Genomic DNA, 16,562 nt, shown 5'->3' on the forward strand with positions numbered 1-16,562 from the left:
CAAACTCCACGCTACTTCGAAAAAGATTTACTGACCTCTTTATTGTTTATTTGATACTCTAAGAATCCTTTATCATCTTAAGTTTCGTTATTTCTGCACTCGCAAGCAGGTTTCGTCTGTTGTTTGTTGTTTTCAAGAAGGCTACATCGGACGCAAGCTTTTATTGACGTCAAGTTTATTCCGGTTCTTTCAAACGCACAACTGACGTTTTGAGAATTCTACGGTGAACCGTACGCGCATAATTTCCAAGCATGTGACATTACCGTTGTGTTACCCGTTGTCACGTGTGTTGCTAAGGCTGAGGGTAATAGAACGGATTGTTAACTACGTCTAAACCAATCAGATTTTAGTATTTAACATGAAAGTATAATAAACTATTTTACTGGTTTGGACCCAGGTGGAATAGTTTCTGTAGATTGTGTCAACAGCTACCTATAAAGTGTGCATGCATGTCAACTAAATAAGATGACATTAGGTTTTTTTACGTAAAAAATTAAAATAAAGAAAAGTGTAGTCATACATCTTAACAGCTTTTCTGTATAGTGAGAGACATTAAATGGTATTCTTGTCTTTGGTGTAATGTATTACAGTGTATATATGCATTGAGTATTTCATGTGTAACTGAAAACTCATAATTGTGTATTGATTGCTCACATTTTGTTAGAATGTTAATGCTTAATAAGATTGTAATACAAGATTTTACTTCCATATGTAGTGCTAGTAACATGATGATGTAAGTAAAGATTCTAGTGCATAATATTCTTTAGAACTGTGGATGGTAGCATTTTTTCTCTGCCTGCCTCCAAGTCAGTTTTCGAAACGTAATATATTTGAATGAGGTTAGAATTTATATTGATATTTTTATGGATTTTCACATTTTTGAAAATTTATATGGAATATAAATAAATAAATTTCATAAAATACTCAAATTTTTACTTATATAAATCAAGTGATTTGGAAAGCATTTTAAATGCATCAGTGCCCTCCGTATAACACAAAATTAATGCCTTTTTACAGGTCTTATTTAATATTATACATGTACATTGGAGCCTCATTTATTCGGACGCTTTGGTTCCTAGTCAATTTGTCAGGGTATGTGAAGCGTCCGGATACCTGAATCACCGGTTAAACAAAACAATATAACGTTTAAAAATTTTGTTCCGATGAAAAGTCGTCCGGATATTGAAGCATCAGGATATCTGATGTCCGGATATCTGAAGGTCCACAGTAAATTATAATATACGTACAGTGTATTTATATATAATGTATATTAATTATCGTTTTACAAATCTATGACATGCTTTTGTTGTTTCACGAAAGAAATATGTTTTACAGACAAATATTCAGCAAACATTTTTTTTTTTATTACTAATTTAATTGATATATTAACTAAAAATTGTATTCTACTCTGAAGGGTAAAGTATTGCACAGTGGAAACCTCAGTTGACCCCCTTAAATTATTAATCAATGACTAATCAATTTTTTTTCACTCAAGTTTTATTAGCCAATTTGCTATTACACTTGACTTATAATTATTTTTGTAATATTAAATATCTGCAAGAATTGAGAGCTAGCATAACTACATGTACATATGAAGTTATGTTTTAGAAGTTGTAGTACATATTGTATATGTGTTTATACATGTAACTTACAATTTTGTAATGGTTTGTATTTTTATTACAAGTATGCAAAGCAACCATTTCTTTATCAAGGAATATATCAAACTGACTGCTACGATGCTTATCTTGGCTAACTAGACTAAACCCTCAATTTTTACCAATAGCATCAAGTCATCAATTATAGAGAAATATTATTTTGAACCAAGTGTCGGAAATTATATCCATGTCTTTATCATACACTCAGTAGAATTTCGTCTGCATTAATAAGTTAATGGGGAGTTTAAAAGAAATATTCTAAAGAAGATCGAAATAATATTTTCTTCATTATACCCCCAGCTCGAAAAGCGAGAGGGTATATAGTAATCGGTATTTCCGTCCGTCTGTTACGCTTTGGGGTACCCATCTTTTATCCGCAACTCCTCTCATACCACCGCAGGAAATTTAATGAAACTTTCACAGAATCTTTATTACATATTGCCAATTTGCACCTCCTATTTTACTTTTTGATCTGACATATATTTTGGATTTTCCAGAGCAAAACATGGACACTGCCATTATACGAGAGTTGTCCAAAAAGTTGGTGGATAATGACGTTTTTGTTGAAATAAATGGTTCTATATAAATCTATTGTATATCAAAATATTTCTTATGAAAAAACAAGTCAGAATGATTTTAAAAATTTTTATTGATGGAACTTAAGATTTTTGTAAAAATCGGGATCTTTAATGATCAAAGATAGGGCGCATGGACCAAGGTTAAAATGCCATAAAGTCTGATAAAAAGTGTTCGGAATAAAATGATTATTTTCTAAATTAAACAAGTCAAAACTTCATAAAAATTATAAGTAACACTAATAAAGAGGATATAATCATTTTCTGATATCATCAGAATCGCTTACTATATAGACAGTGAAATTACTGAACAAAAACCCTAACAAATATGTGTCAAAACTTGACAGAAAAAGCGACGTCGGCCGTCCGCACGGACCAATGTCCAATCATAAAATAAGTTTTAGTACAGTTGGAACGACGTAAAACACAAAACTATTTGTTAAAACATCTAAAAATTATTGAAATATATTTAGTTTATTGATTTAAGATTGGTTTTGTTCGATTGTTTAACGGTATGTACAAATTTGAAGACACTACTAGAATTTAAAAACATGTGAAATTTGATGAAAATGGAGATTTCTATTCATGACGTTTTTTATAAATCTAGCGCAGCGTCAGACTGGTCTGTGCAGTTTGTGTATGCAAACTGTTTATATTGATGACGCTCGTAAATTTTTCTGCATTGTTTTGAATTTTGAAAATTAAATAAATAATAATCTATACTTAAATATTATTGCTAGCACTTTGAAGTGTGGCGCCATAAAACAGAAACGTAGTGAGAGGCCATGGACATGTGTTAAAATTCAAAATCCAAATGTTTGACGTTATAATGAAATTTGCTTAACGTCAGACTGGTCTGTGCGCACTATCTGCGACCTTTAAATACCCATATTTCTTACAAATTATTATGTTCCATCAATAAAAATTAAATCATTCTGACTTGTTTTTTCATAAGAAATATTTTGACATACGATAGATTTATATAGAACCATTTATTTTAACAAAAACGTCACTGTCCACGAACTTTTTGGACAACCCCCGTATTCATATGGGAGTCGGGGGGTATCATTTAGTGAGCTCATTGCTCACAGTACCTCTAGTTCTTGCTAGAGATCCTCTCTAAATCTTCTCTGCAAAATAATAAAAAAAAAAAAACAAACATACAAACAAACAACAACAAAAAAAACCCAAACAAATCAATTTTGCTAAATCTAAATGCAAATTCACTTTTTTTCAAGATATTATTACAAAGAATATTTTAGAAGAAAAAATGCTTTGATTTTGTGTTTGCCCAGGGTAAGGGACTCGAAAAACTCAGTATTTCAAAATTTACACATGTAGGTTGAAGTAAGGTGATGCAGGTTATTTCTAAATTATGTTATTGTATGCCTTATAAAAGATCAATCCAAAAAAAAAAAAAATAAAAATATAAAAGAATTATTCAATGCATTTATCTGAATTATGCATATTTTAAAAATAATCAGTTTTTTTTCTTCTTCTGAATATCAGACTGAAATTTATAAAAATCGAAAGACTCCAAAATTGTGGTGCCTTGAAGAAAAAAACTAGAATAAAGAAATCATAATGTTTAAATGTTGTGAATAAGTATAAGTAAAGAATTAATTAAATTGTCATTTAATAAATATTTACTCTTTAGTATTTGACAAAAATTAGAGAGAAAAAAATTATTCTATTTTTTATATTATGTAAGATGGCCCATGATAGAGGGACTGGGCTTGTTGAAATAAACCTTATACAGTTATCATGGATAACTTAGTAAAACATAAAAGAGCAATAAACTAACACAGATATATGTATAAGTTCAGCTTCCGTGTATATATAGGGCATAACGGAGAATGCAACCAATGTTAGACTTCTAGCCCTCGGAAAATTCACTTATAGGAATAATCGTACACACATGTATGTCCCACCTGAAATTTATCATCCAATAAAAATCTCAACCTTTTCCTATTCTGAAGCATGGTTTCTTTAATCAGATAAAAGCGATATAAAGATATTTGTTTTGAACCGACATTTTCAATCATTATTTGATTATCCCATCAATTAAAATAATTTCAAATAAAGAAGAAATACTGAAGTTCATGTAGCTACTGCTGTAGCTTTTTATAAAAAGTTTTTATAGACATTAAATCACAAGCAATGTTTGTTTTATTAAACATGTGTCGCTTGGTATGCATTGCAAGAAAATAAGATCTAAAAGCTATTTTTTAAACAATGTCACCGGATAAATAAATTTAATAATCTTCAAAGTAATATATTCAGCAGCATTTGCCCATCTTTTCACATTTTCTATTACTAATAAGAGAAATAGGGCTATAATCATTTAGCCTACATCAGTTGATTCAGTATAAAATGTTTCTTCCTTGATAATTTCATTGTGAAAATGTGCGATACCATTGTTAGAATTCCGTTTTCTCCATGTTGATACTGTGCATCCCTTTACTTGTTCGGGTTTCCCAAAGCTAATATCTAAGAAAAACAAATATAAGTAGCAAAAGTTAGTCTGTATGTAATTATGATCACACAGAAAACCAAAAAAAAAAAATTGAAGACTGTCCATGAGGTTACACGATCAAGTGTATAAACCTTAAAATTAATATTAAAAAATCAATTAGCTAGGACCATCTCTCAGATAGCGTTCGTTTGCTTCTCCCGCCTAGGGGTAAAATAATACATTAGATCTGTACGTAGCTATAGGTAGAAACCACCTTTTCCAGAAAATTTCAACATATTAATTGACAGGATGAGGAATAACAAGAAACAAGCTAATTCAGAGAATTTGTGTCCCCCGCTTAGGGAAAAAGTAAACCAGCGCAGAGGGTTGGGGGTGGGGTTCGGATCCCCTTGACTGAATTTGTAGAATTATTAAATGTATACTGAAGCAAATAAAATATGCCAATATGGATATAAAGGTTTGATTGATCATTCTTTATTATGTGTGTAGATTATTCTTTTAATATGGAATATTTATCACACTGTAATAATGATTTTATGAGTTTGTACAAGCCAGACCTCATAAATTTTTCATTTCACATGTACCCCGTGGGGATCCGGGTTAGAATAGGTCCTCAGTACCCCCTTGCTTGTCGTAAAAGGCGACTAAATGGGGCGGTCCTTCGGATGAGACCGTATAAACCGAGGCCCCGTGTCACAGCAGGTGTGGCACGATAAAGATCCCTCCCTGCTCAAAGGCCGTAAGTGCCGAGCATAGGCCTAAATTTGCAGGCCTTCAAAGGCAAAGGTGACGTCTCCATATCAGTGAAATATTCTGAAGAGGGACGTTGAACAGTATTCAATCAATCAATCATTTCACATGCTGAATACTATCATTTGGTTGAATAAGGTATTTTGGAAAAAATGAATATTTAGGGATGCGAACCCTGGCCCTCTCACATGTGAAGCAAGAGAACTACGACTAGACCACGGAGTTGCGTTTACTCAGCGAAAATTATATATACAAACATTAAGTCACATACATGTATATATTCACGTTCAATATATTGTCAAAACTTAACACAATGCATGTTGTCTAATTTAACCTTTATTTAACAGTTCTAATAGATGTAATAAGAATATAAAGTCCGCCGAGAACCTGTTTTATACGTAACAACTCTCCTTCATGCCCCTGTGCTAAAAATAGCGACATGTAATACAATCAATACTAATAAAACAAACGGGGCGGGTCACTTTGAGAGGGGTGAGAGAGGTTTTAGGGACTATTGGTATAAAATTACATTGCAAATGCTCAACATCCTCTTGAAATATCGCCCAAAAACGATAGTGTTACACACAAACAGAATGTATACAGTTATGACCTCAAATTCAATAGGGGTCTTCCTTAAGCCACAGGGAGTCGTTATGTAAAATTTCATTGCAAAAGCCCAAAGGGTTCTCGAGATATCGCGTGGCAACGAAAGTGTTATAACAGACAGAATTTGCAAATTCATGACCTTGACCTTTGACCTTTTGACCTCAAAATCAATAGGGGTCTTCTTTAGTCCATAGTGAATTGCTATGCAAAATTTCATTGCAAAAGCTAAAAGGGTTCTCGAGATATCGTGTGGAAACGAAAGCGTTACAGACAGACAGAAAGACGGAAGGACGGACAGCCGGACAGACCCAAATTAATATCCCCCACTTTTCAAGCGGGGGACAAAAAATGTCCTAGAATTTAGAAAATAGTTGAAAAGTCGTGCAATGCTTGGTCTGTCGGTTGGGAGACAACCAAACAAAGAACTACGTACGCTAAATCTTGATTCCCGCCTGCATTTTACACCTATTTAATTCAATATAAATGACAATTTGGCTATAAAATCTTTGTTGAATGAAAAGATCTGTTCAATTATAATTCATTAATAATTTTAATACCAGTGTAAAATAGTTAATTATCCCTTATTCTAGCTCTTTAAAAAAAAAAGGGGGGGGTTAGACGATATCTTCCGTTGAAACCGGGCTTAACAACATCACCGTATTTTAAAATAATTTTGAATGTGAATAAAAATTCCTTACCTCTTTTCTTATGTTTTTAGCTTATGAAATTAAACATACATCATTAATAAAATACTATGTTTTAGTTGTAAACCCCTTTGAAATTGGTGAAAAATTAAAACTTTTGTCATTTTTTTGTCAGTAAACATATGTCCCCAACGTGAAACACAAAAGGCTTTGGTATAAATTTCTGAAATGACAGTCTATATTACCTGTATAAAGGAATTTTTGTTTCACTACTATTTTGTACTGCTTATTGGACTTTTGAGCGTGAATGGTGTTCGTTATCTCCATATATTTTAGTTAACATCATATACAATGTTTCTATTTTACGGAAAGCTGAAATTTAACTTTACTCACTTTATCATCCGCTTCCTCCCTTTCTAACCTAGTTCCTTGATAATGTATGAATTGTATGTTATGCACGACTAAAGCTTTGGGTTTGTGTCTGTGCGTGATTTTTTCTTCATTATTATGAATCCAATACATGTCTTATCATGTCTTATTGTTGTGTATGTGTTTGCTTATCAAGGTTTGTATTTATGTATTCTTATGCTTACAGGCATGCTCACCGCAGCTTGTTTTTGCTACTTTTGTATAAGTCAAATAAAACACTTTCATAGAGATGAATAATGTCATTTATTAAAATGACAGTATAAATGTGAACAATTTAACAAACAAGAAGGGGATCAGATTCACAAGCTTTGATTAGCAGTTACGTAAAATATGATAATGTCTGATCCCCCAAAACTGACTAGAAGAAAGTATCCGTAAGACAAGACAATCAAAACATCATGTGAAAAAGTTAGCAAAAAGATGGCACATCAAAACAAAATAGGCGATACATGTACATAAAAACAGTTTAAACAAGTCGAGTCAGAACAATCAAATATATAATATATATATGATTAACATGACACATTAATACCCATTTTCAGGGGTAGGAGTGCAGGGGTGGAGGAGGGTCTTAAAAAAAAAAGGTGCATCAAGGTTTGTATGCTTGAATCCATTTTCTTTGTCGATTTATAGTGTAATATCTCAGCATGGTACCACGTTCAGTATATCTGCTGAATTTGAAAAAAAGTAACCATATGCATGAACTTTTCTTGCTATATAGTATTAATGATTTTAATGATATAATTGAACAATTGAAAAAAGGATCAAATACAAATTCAGAATGTGAAAAACTGAACTAATTTTTCAATTTACTTTTTGAAGACGAGGCTAGATACACTTGCAGTGGAAACCTATATAAATCATCTATAAAACGTTCATATCTTATTTTAACTTCCATATAGTCTGCATTTCCTTTGCAGTAATTGGTCAATATGTCCAAAAAACTATTGTTGGCTGCATAAGTGACAATGTTACTTTGTCCTTTGATCTACCTGAGAGGAAGGACCTTACTGTGGATAGCTATATTTGGTACAAACAGGATGTATCAGGGGATACCAGCTTCGCCAAATACACTGTAGCTGAAAAAAAGTTTGAAATCTTCAGAGATGCCTATGGTCGACTCCTCCACAATCATAATGATCCATCACAGCTAAGAAATTTAGTTTTACTGAATGCGAAGAAAAGTGATGAGTCTAAATATGTTCTGGTAATTAATTATGTCAACGTCACACAGCAGACATCGGAGTATCTCTTACGATTGTCAGTAAAAGGTTTGTCAAAGAGAAAAGAGTAGTATAAGCCGCCTGGATGGGGGGTTCAACTGAGTGCACTTTTGGGCTGGGGTGGATAGGGGGTTCAACTGAGTGCAGGTTTGGAGGGGGATAGGGGGTTCAACTGAGTGCAGCCCCTGGGGGGATAGGGGGTTCAACTGAGTGCAGATTAGGGGGTCTGTGGGGGATAGCTGGGTCAACTCACTACAACCCTAACCCTAACCCTAGGGGGCTAGGTGGGTTAGTACATAGCCCCTATATGTCCTATACGGGGTGTTTACACTGTGTTTACATTATACACTATACGCTGCTACTACGATTCACAACGCTGCTACTACGATTTTGGCAGCGAGTCAAAAGAATTTGATTATGACGTCACTCATTCACAATGATTTTCCGAAAATGGAAAAAAAAAAAACAATAACACACAATAGAAACAAGAACACAGATTTTATTCAAGTAAAAAAATACAACAATTTACTTTTTCTTCTTCTGGGCCTTATCGGTCATCAGGGGTAGTTTCCTCTTGGGTTCCTGAGGCTTTTTCTCCAGTTTTTGTATTTCTTTAACCAATTGTTGATCCTCCTCATTCTCTGTACACTGATTAGCCCAATGACCAGATTTCCCGCACTTGTAGCACGAATCCTGTTTTTTTCGGGGACAATCTGGGGCCCAATGCCCTAACTCTTTACAGATGAAGCATGGATCCGTCTGTCTGGTTTTCTTTTTTTCTCCCGTTCCCCCTTGTTTTTTCTGGTAAGTGCTTCCTCCTTTCATTTTAGTGATGTAACTTTTCAGATCAGATAGCTTGTTGTCAAGACCAGACAGCATGTTAACAATCCCAGCCAGAGTAGTATTTAATAGGCCCATATCTTCTTTATTCGCATATGCTGGAAGATTATACATACCCAAATCTAATCCCACTGCATCCTGTGACTCTGGCATGGGGGCTCCTACATACCCTTCAGGTATCACATAGCTGGGGTTGTGTGGAGTATTCATCATTGCTTCTGCCATACTATTTTCACGTCTGTCAAGTTCGAAGTGTCAAGCAAGACTGATTGTCAAATTTTACAGTTTTTTGCTTTATATACCTGCTGTGGGGCGAGTGCACGTTTTACCTACGTTTTTATGCTGACTACGCAGGTAATACTTGGCAGCGAGTCAAGTTTGTTTAGGGCCGTGTGCAAAAAATATGCTGACTACACAGGTAAATACTTGGCAGCGATTCAAGTCAGGGGGGCCGTGTGCACCTTTGACCTACCTTTTTATACCTGTTGCATCACCTGTGAGGGGGGCCGTGTGCAAAAAAAAAATATACGATAGACCTACGTGTTTTATGCTGACTACACAGGTAAATACTTGGCAGCGATTCAAGTCAGGGGGGGTCGTATGGGGAGACTAGCTACCATACATTTTCTATGTCGACATATGAAAACAATTCTGCCCCAGAAATGGTACGAAATAAAATAAAAAAAATCATGTAATACTACATCAGTGTTATGTTATTTTTATGACTTCATCTTTATACAGTCGGGTTCGGGTTCGGCGGCCATAGCGAATTTCGGCGAGATTTTACCCCAGTGAAAAAGGCTTGTAATCTACCCTGTAGGTCCTTTAAAGTTGTTTCACATTGTTTATAATAGTGATTATGTTATCCCTCATCTATATGTTTAATGTCAGCTATGCTAAATAATCCATTTCTGTGTAATTTGAGAGAATGTTTTTGTCATGTGCTGAAAGTATGGCCTGCTATTCATGTCATCATTTAAAAGTCTATAGTAAATAAAATCTGTCTTAAAAAAAAAAAAATACAGTTTACAAATGACATTTAATATAATTAGAGTAAAGGAATCCATATATATATAAGAGATATTCTTTTGCATTACATTTATAAGAGTCATTGTCTCATGTAATTTAAATCATAATAACAAAAAATGGGTTTTATTTTTCTATACAGTCCTCAAACCTGGAAGATATGTTTTGTTCCTAACCAATCCATTCTCTAAGTGAAGTGAAGCCTGGCTGTTGGTTTTCCTTTGGGAAATATACAGTGAAATAACTAACATAAAAACAAAAACAAAACTTGAATCTAAAAAAAGTTTCAATATCATTTTAATTTATTTAATCATTATTAAGATAATTATTTTAAATGTTTTATATTTTAAAAATGGATAAAAAAAAAATAAAATCTGATAATGGAAATCAATACCATAAAGATAGCAAGTTTTTTATCTTTAAGTGCTCATAAAATTTCTGAATTTTCCATTTAAATATTTGACATTATATCACAGGGGAAAAGAAAAAAAACTACTTGAGTGTTTCTACTGACCCCCCACCAGAGATCTGCTTATGAGTGCATGGGGAGCGGTGGACCTTCATCTCCGGTTTAAAAAAGAGTATGACAGATAAAAAGGTACTTTTTTTTCCTTCTTTATTTTACATCACATGAAAATACACAATTAATGATGATGATGAAGAATGTACACATGTTTTTCATAAGTGTGTACAAATTGTTCAATATAATGTCTATAATGAATCCAATTTCCTTGGGCTAGTCCACACCCAATCTTGTAAGGAAAAGCATAAGTCTGGTAAGGTAAACTTTCCCCCATTTCTTGTAAACAAGTTTGAAACCATTGCTCTCTGTTTTGTGGGGTATCCTGATAAGTGGAAATTCTTTTAGGTCGGTGACTTGGTTTTCCATAATCCCATTGAGCTAATAAACAAATGACCACAGGAGTTTGTGAGGGAAACACCTTAATAGTGCCTGGAATTCCTCTATCTTCTTCTACGGCTAAATTTCTAGTCCCTAGAGGTCTGCGAGTGGCATAGAGATTAGCTTGTGGGAATTTCTCTGCCAGACTTTGACTCAATCCATGAGCTTTTACAGTTAAACAATTACATTGATGAACAATAGCTTCTACCTCACAGTTGAGTAAATCACCTTGTATCTCCTGGAGACTCATGATGTAAAATGAATCTATTTTTTAAAACACCCTTGTTTTTATAGAACAACAACAACAAGAATTTTTAAAAAACAAGTTTTTTTATTCAGGTAAATCTACAATCTCTTGGAACTAATTCTTTGTTTCTCACATCAGGTTTTAGAACTCCATATTCTTCATAGTCACCTTGTCTATAAAAGGTTCTTTCCAATTCTGGGGTGCTGTAAGACATCTCAAAACAGGTTAATTTATGAATCTTTCTGTACAGGTATCTCCCTTGAACTCTGTTTTTCATTTGAATGAATCCTCTCACATGATGAAGTTTTCCAGTTTCTGGATGCCTTTCTTTTTGTAAGATCAAGTATTGATAATCACTTCCAATGATTTGATCTACATCTTCCTGTTGGCACCCAGTTAAATTAAATATCCAATTATTGGCTATTCTACCTCTGTCTTGTTTTAAGTAAGCAATATATCCATTGTCTGTATTTTCTTTCTGTTTATTTTGATAATGAGCCTTAATATCCTCCAAGAGTTTGTTGTTTGGTCTTATGTTTTCTTTTTCCTCCTGAGGTATAGATTCTACAGGATGTTCTTCCATCAAGGGAGGTGGTATAAAGACTGCAGGATGTTCTACCATCAAGGGAGGTGGTATGATATCTTTTCCTCCCTCCTGTATAAGTAACCATTCAGTTTCCTTTAATCTAGTGTTCTGACTCATTTCTTTACTGGATGTGTTACCCATAATGAAGCCAGTCCACAACTGAGGTGTGTTTTGTACCATGTTTACTATTTATACCTTTTTTTTTTATTGTATCTATTTTTAACCAATCTTTAAAAAACCCTCAACACTTTTTGTTTTGTGTTTTTGAAAAAAAAATCTATGGTTAAAGGGAGATAACCTATTTTTAAAAAATGACAAAAAACCCACAATTTTTTTTTCTTTTCTTTTTTATTGAGATTTAACAATAAATAACAGTTCAATCTTTTTTTTTTTATTCACATCTTGACCAGCTCACATTCTTTAAGAACTGTTTCTTCCTAGCTTCTCTAGCTGCAATAGCTTCAGGTTTCTTCCAAGCACCTATTTCCCATTGTATCCAATCTCTGGGCTCCAATTCCTTGTTTCTCTCCTCCGGTTTCAGAACACCATATTCTTCATAGTCACCTCCTTGCTTGTAAAACATACTTTCCAATTCTGGAGTACTGTGAGACATAGCAAATCTGGCAGCGATATGAAGTCTGCACATAGTCAGTCCTCCTTCTGGCTCCTTCATTTGAATGAATCCCCTGATTTGATGCAGTTCTCCTGTCCAGGGATGTCTTTCCTTTTGTATAATCAAATACTGGAAACCAAAGAAGAAATCATCTTGGTTGCTCAGAAACATGTCTATATCTTCTTCTTCTTTAGGCTCTTTAATGGTGAAAGTCCAATTAATGGCTGTCCTGTAAAATCTGTCTGGACATTTAGGATCATTGATAGGCTCATGCAGGGGTATATATTCATTCTTAGGTTCCGGATCCAGGGTTTTCAACTCTATTCTTCTTTTTGTTTGAGGAGCTTCGTGATCCCCCTCCATAGGTTCCGTCATTCTCTTTTCTAATAAGGCAAATTTATCTTTATCTATCTCCATGTCTTCTAATATTCTTGGAATTCGCTTGCTAAATAATGAGTGCAGGGTACGCCCAGCTCCGCTTTATATACCTGCTGTGGGGGGCGGGGCCTGTGCACGTTTTACCTACGTTTTTTTATTTTATGCTGACTACACAGGTAAATACTTGGCAGCGATTCAAGTCAGCGGCCCGTGTGCAAAACATGCGTTTGACCTACGTTTTTTTTTTATGCTGACTACATAGGTAAATACTTGGCACCGATTCAAGATTATGACGTCACACTTCACAGTCCAAAAGCTCAGTCTAGCCTAACCAGTTCAAACTGGATTTTTTTCTGAAAACAATAACACAAAACAAAGAACACCGATTTTGATTTTTTTTTCATTCTTTATTTTGTAACAACAAACAACAAACAACAAACAACTCATTTACAATACATTTTGATAAAAACATTGACACTTTTGTCCATGACCCGTAGGTAATTTATGATAAGTGTTTTTAAACCAATTCGCTACGTATCTGTCCCTTTGTAAAGCCGTACTCTGGTCAAAGGGGAATAGCCACTCGTCGGTTTTCTTTCTTTTCTTGTCTCTTTGATGTAAATAATACACGCAATATTGTCCACACATATCGGTATTCCAGTCTTGATAGCGATACGGATTATAAATCCATTGCTGAGCATGACGCTGGATAAAATCTTGAATTTCTTTTTGTAAGGGAGGAAATCCATAAGAATCGAAATATTCCACCACGGGATTGCTCACATATAGACACACCCAATGTTCTCCAGGTCGATCTTGAGGATCCGTATTGACCACCACAGCTTTTTCTCCAGGTCTTAATTGATCCGGTAATAAATCTACAGGATACACGCCTCCAAAAGAACTCTTGAATTCTCTGGATAAGACTTCTCTCAATTGTCCCGTATCCATTTTTTAGTAATCAATGCTCACTTCTCTCTGTTTGTTAATTTCTAATAGGTTATCGAATTCTGCATACACCACACAATTGATGGTGTTAACCGTATTGTTGGTAAACTGCACTTCTACTCTCAGATTTCCTGTTTCTATGATGTGGAATTTATCCGATTGCGCTTCTTGATCTTTAGTGAAATCCCAGCCCCATAGAGTGTAGCCGCTTTTATACTCTTCTAGGGTAATGTCCGGAGCCCAATCTTCTCCTAATTTTCCCAGGGCTTGATACAGACTGAGATACGATCTCAGATATAAATCGTCGTTGAAATTAGGCTCAAAACAACGAGTACTCATGGTCTCTCCGTTGATACTGACATCTAATTTCTTGATCCCAAAGTTTTGGAAATGAAAGGGATTTTTAGTTTTATCTCCGTTAAAGGCCGCATTCTCCACAAAGCCTAAAATGAGACGTTTAGGCATCTGGCCTTGAAACAGATGATCCGTAATCTTAGACTGGGTCCCTATGGGAATGGTAAAGGTTTTCACTTCCACTCTTCTCAAGGGATATTTGGCTCTGTGGGTATTCAAACTCTGATTAATGGTATTCATCATGACTGCTGTGGGTTTGACTTTTCTCACCCACAAGATCATACTCAATATTTTCACTTTTCCTGTACTTCCTCCTTTGATCATCATGTAGAAAGAGGGTCTAGCTCGATTAAATCGCAAACGGACGTCCACTCCATTAGGTAAAAATCGATCTTGTTGAAACAAATCCAAATGTAAAGTATCCAGCAAACTGATTTTCTTACTGTCAGCAATAGCTTGGTGTCTTTTTCGGAATCCTTCGTTTTTAGAATTGGCCGGTAACGCTGTGAGGATGGGTTCGTTAATGGTCACCGTGTCGGCACCACCATTTCCAGCTGGAGTTACATCAAAGGTTTTATTTTGAGCTACACCAAGAGCCTCTAACCCCACTTCGTCCATGTGTCCTGCCGTATCTTTTTCCCACAGACTACAGGCCCTCGTCTGTGTCTTTAAAGTTCTGGGTCGGTAAGACAATAATTTCTCCAGATAAGCTTTGTAAGGATAAGTATCCGTCCCCGGAGTTATTATTTTGCCATTCAGACTGACATCGATTTCCGTAAACATGGAATGTAAGATATTATTCACGGGACTGGAAGTGCTGTTCGCCCCAGTCAGATTACTTCCATCGTCTTTGGTAAATTTACATACCATTTGAACATAAGTTTGAGATAAATCCAGATAGTGATCTCCTTGTCCTTTGATTTCAAATTCGATGGGAGCGGTGTCAGAATCTAAAGTACTGGAAATGGGGTAATATTCTTCCCATTTCGAGTCTTCTAAAGCAATATTAGTCGGAGGGACTTGAAACAATTGTAAATTGTTCATCCCACACGCACAGGAATCGGGCTGTAACATGATGTGTCTACTAGGATTCAGTTTTCACAAATGAACCTTCTGTTCCCTGGACTGTCCTATTTATACTCTCTCTCAGTCAAACACATCTAAATGACGTTTTCTTTTAGGAATTCCTCCTTGTTTTTTCCTTTTTCTCTTAGGCCCCCCTCGGGCTAACAGGACTCTTCCTCTCCCTGTCTGCTTTCTTCTTTTTCTTCTTCTTCTTCCTTGACCTGTTTGTCCTTTCTTCTTCTTTTTCTTTCTAAAGGGTAAAGAGACTCCTCGATTGAAAGCAAATAGACCTGTATTTTTGGCCGCATTGAGTCCGTGGGTTAAAAGAGCATTTCGGATGTTTTTTCTTTTTCCCACCACATCTCTGCCTATCTTCACTCCGGCCATGATGGCTTGTTGTTTCCCATGTTTGAGTAAATCTTTGACAAATCCTCGACCTTTTTGTAACCCCATGGCTAACTCGGCCGCGTTTTTGAGAGTCAAACCTGAGTCTGTGCCCGGTAGGGGTATGTTAGGGACTGCTCCCGAGAGGAAGTTTAAAAAATTTCCTCCTTTTTGAGGTTTCATGTGAGTTTTTAAAAGCCTACTCAATTTGAGTAATTGTGTAGCAGGAAGTCCGGGTGAAAAATTATCCAAGGGAAGGGCTCCCACCAATCCAGAGATGATAGAACCTACTGCTCCGCCTTTTTGACGTAATAAACCTTTATGATAAGTCCAACTGTGTCCTCTTTGTCTCAGTAATCCGGGATGATACTGCATGGTTCATGTCGCTTGTTCAACTGACCTTTATGTCCTCGTGGGACTTCCTTTTATACCCTTTTTACGGCTGAATACAATACAGACAGCAGACCAGGCAGGCCACCACACCCAATAGGATGGAACACAATAACGGTACATTCATCTCAGTAGACTTTTCTGAAATGAAGTTTCACCACTGATTTACCACTTACAAAGGGCATGGGAGTCCCTAAAGGAGTCATGATGTGAATCTCAATGGTATCGAAATGTTTTTTACTTAGTTTCAAATATTCCGCTCGAATGGGTTCCCATTTGGCTTGTTTTGAATCCTCCAAATGAAATGTACAAGGCACCACTCTTAAGAGTTTCAAGGCATTGGATCCTACCGTCTGGGGTTGAATCAGGTCACAATAGACATACATGGATTTCAGATTTTCATATAAATCCACAGTACTGTTTCCCAAGTAACTAATGTTGATCCATTTGGTCATGTTTTCTGTATTGTTCT

At 35.3% G+C, this 16,562-nt stretch overlaps 1 protein-coding gene and 1 long non-coding RNA gene across 2 annotated transcripts; both read left to right on the top strand.

The window, feature by feature from the left end:
- Positions 1-7,150: 7,150 nt before the first annotated feature.
- On the top strand, positions 7,151-8,429 carry LOC134260416 (uncharacterized). Its single transcript, XM_062742979.1, has 2 exons — positions 7,151-7,271; positions 8,056-8,429. The coding sequence occupies exons 1-2, from the start codon at positions 7,214-7,216 to the stop codon at positions 8,427-8,429; spliced, it is 432 nt and encodes a 143-aa protein (XP_062598963.1). The 5' UTR covers positions 7,151-7,213.
- A 1,467-nt stretch (positions 8,430-9,896) lies between these two features.
- LOC134260417 (uncharacterized) lies at positions 9,897-10,468 on the top strand. Its single transcript, XR_009990543.1, has 2 exons — positions 9,897-10,014; positions 10,367-10,468. It is a non-coding gene; the product is annotated as an uncharacterized LOC134260417 (long non-coding RNA).
- The last annotated feature ends 6,094 nt before the right edge of the window (positions 10,469-16,562 follow it).

Source organism: Saccostrea cucullata, unplaced genomic scaffold (assembly GCF_032062105.1).
Source record: "Saccostrea cucullata isolate Sc308-1 unplaced genomic scaffold, CSIRO_AGI_Scuc_v1 ctg12704, whole genome shotgun sequence".
Taxonomy (NCBI): Eukaryota; Metazoa; Mollusca; class Bivalvia; order Ostreida; family Ostreidae; genus Saccostrea; species Saccostrea cuccullata.

Bases quoted from the DNA above. Each gene is read 5' to 3' on its own strand.
- LOC134260416 (XM_062742979.1), top strand. From the start codon at position 7,214: ATGAATCCAATACATGTCTTATCATGTCTTATTGTTGTGTATGTGTTT. The intron at 7,272-8,055 runs GTTTGTATTTAT...TTTCCTTTGCAG, and splicing joins GTATGTGTTTGCTTATCAAG to TAATTGGTCAATATGTCCAA.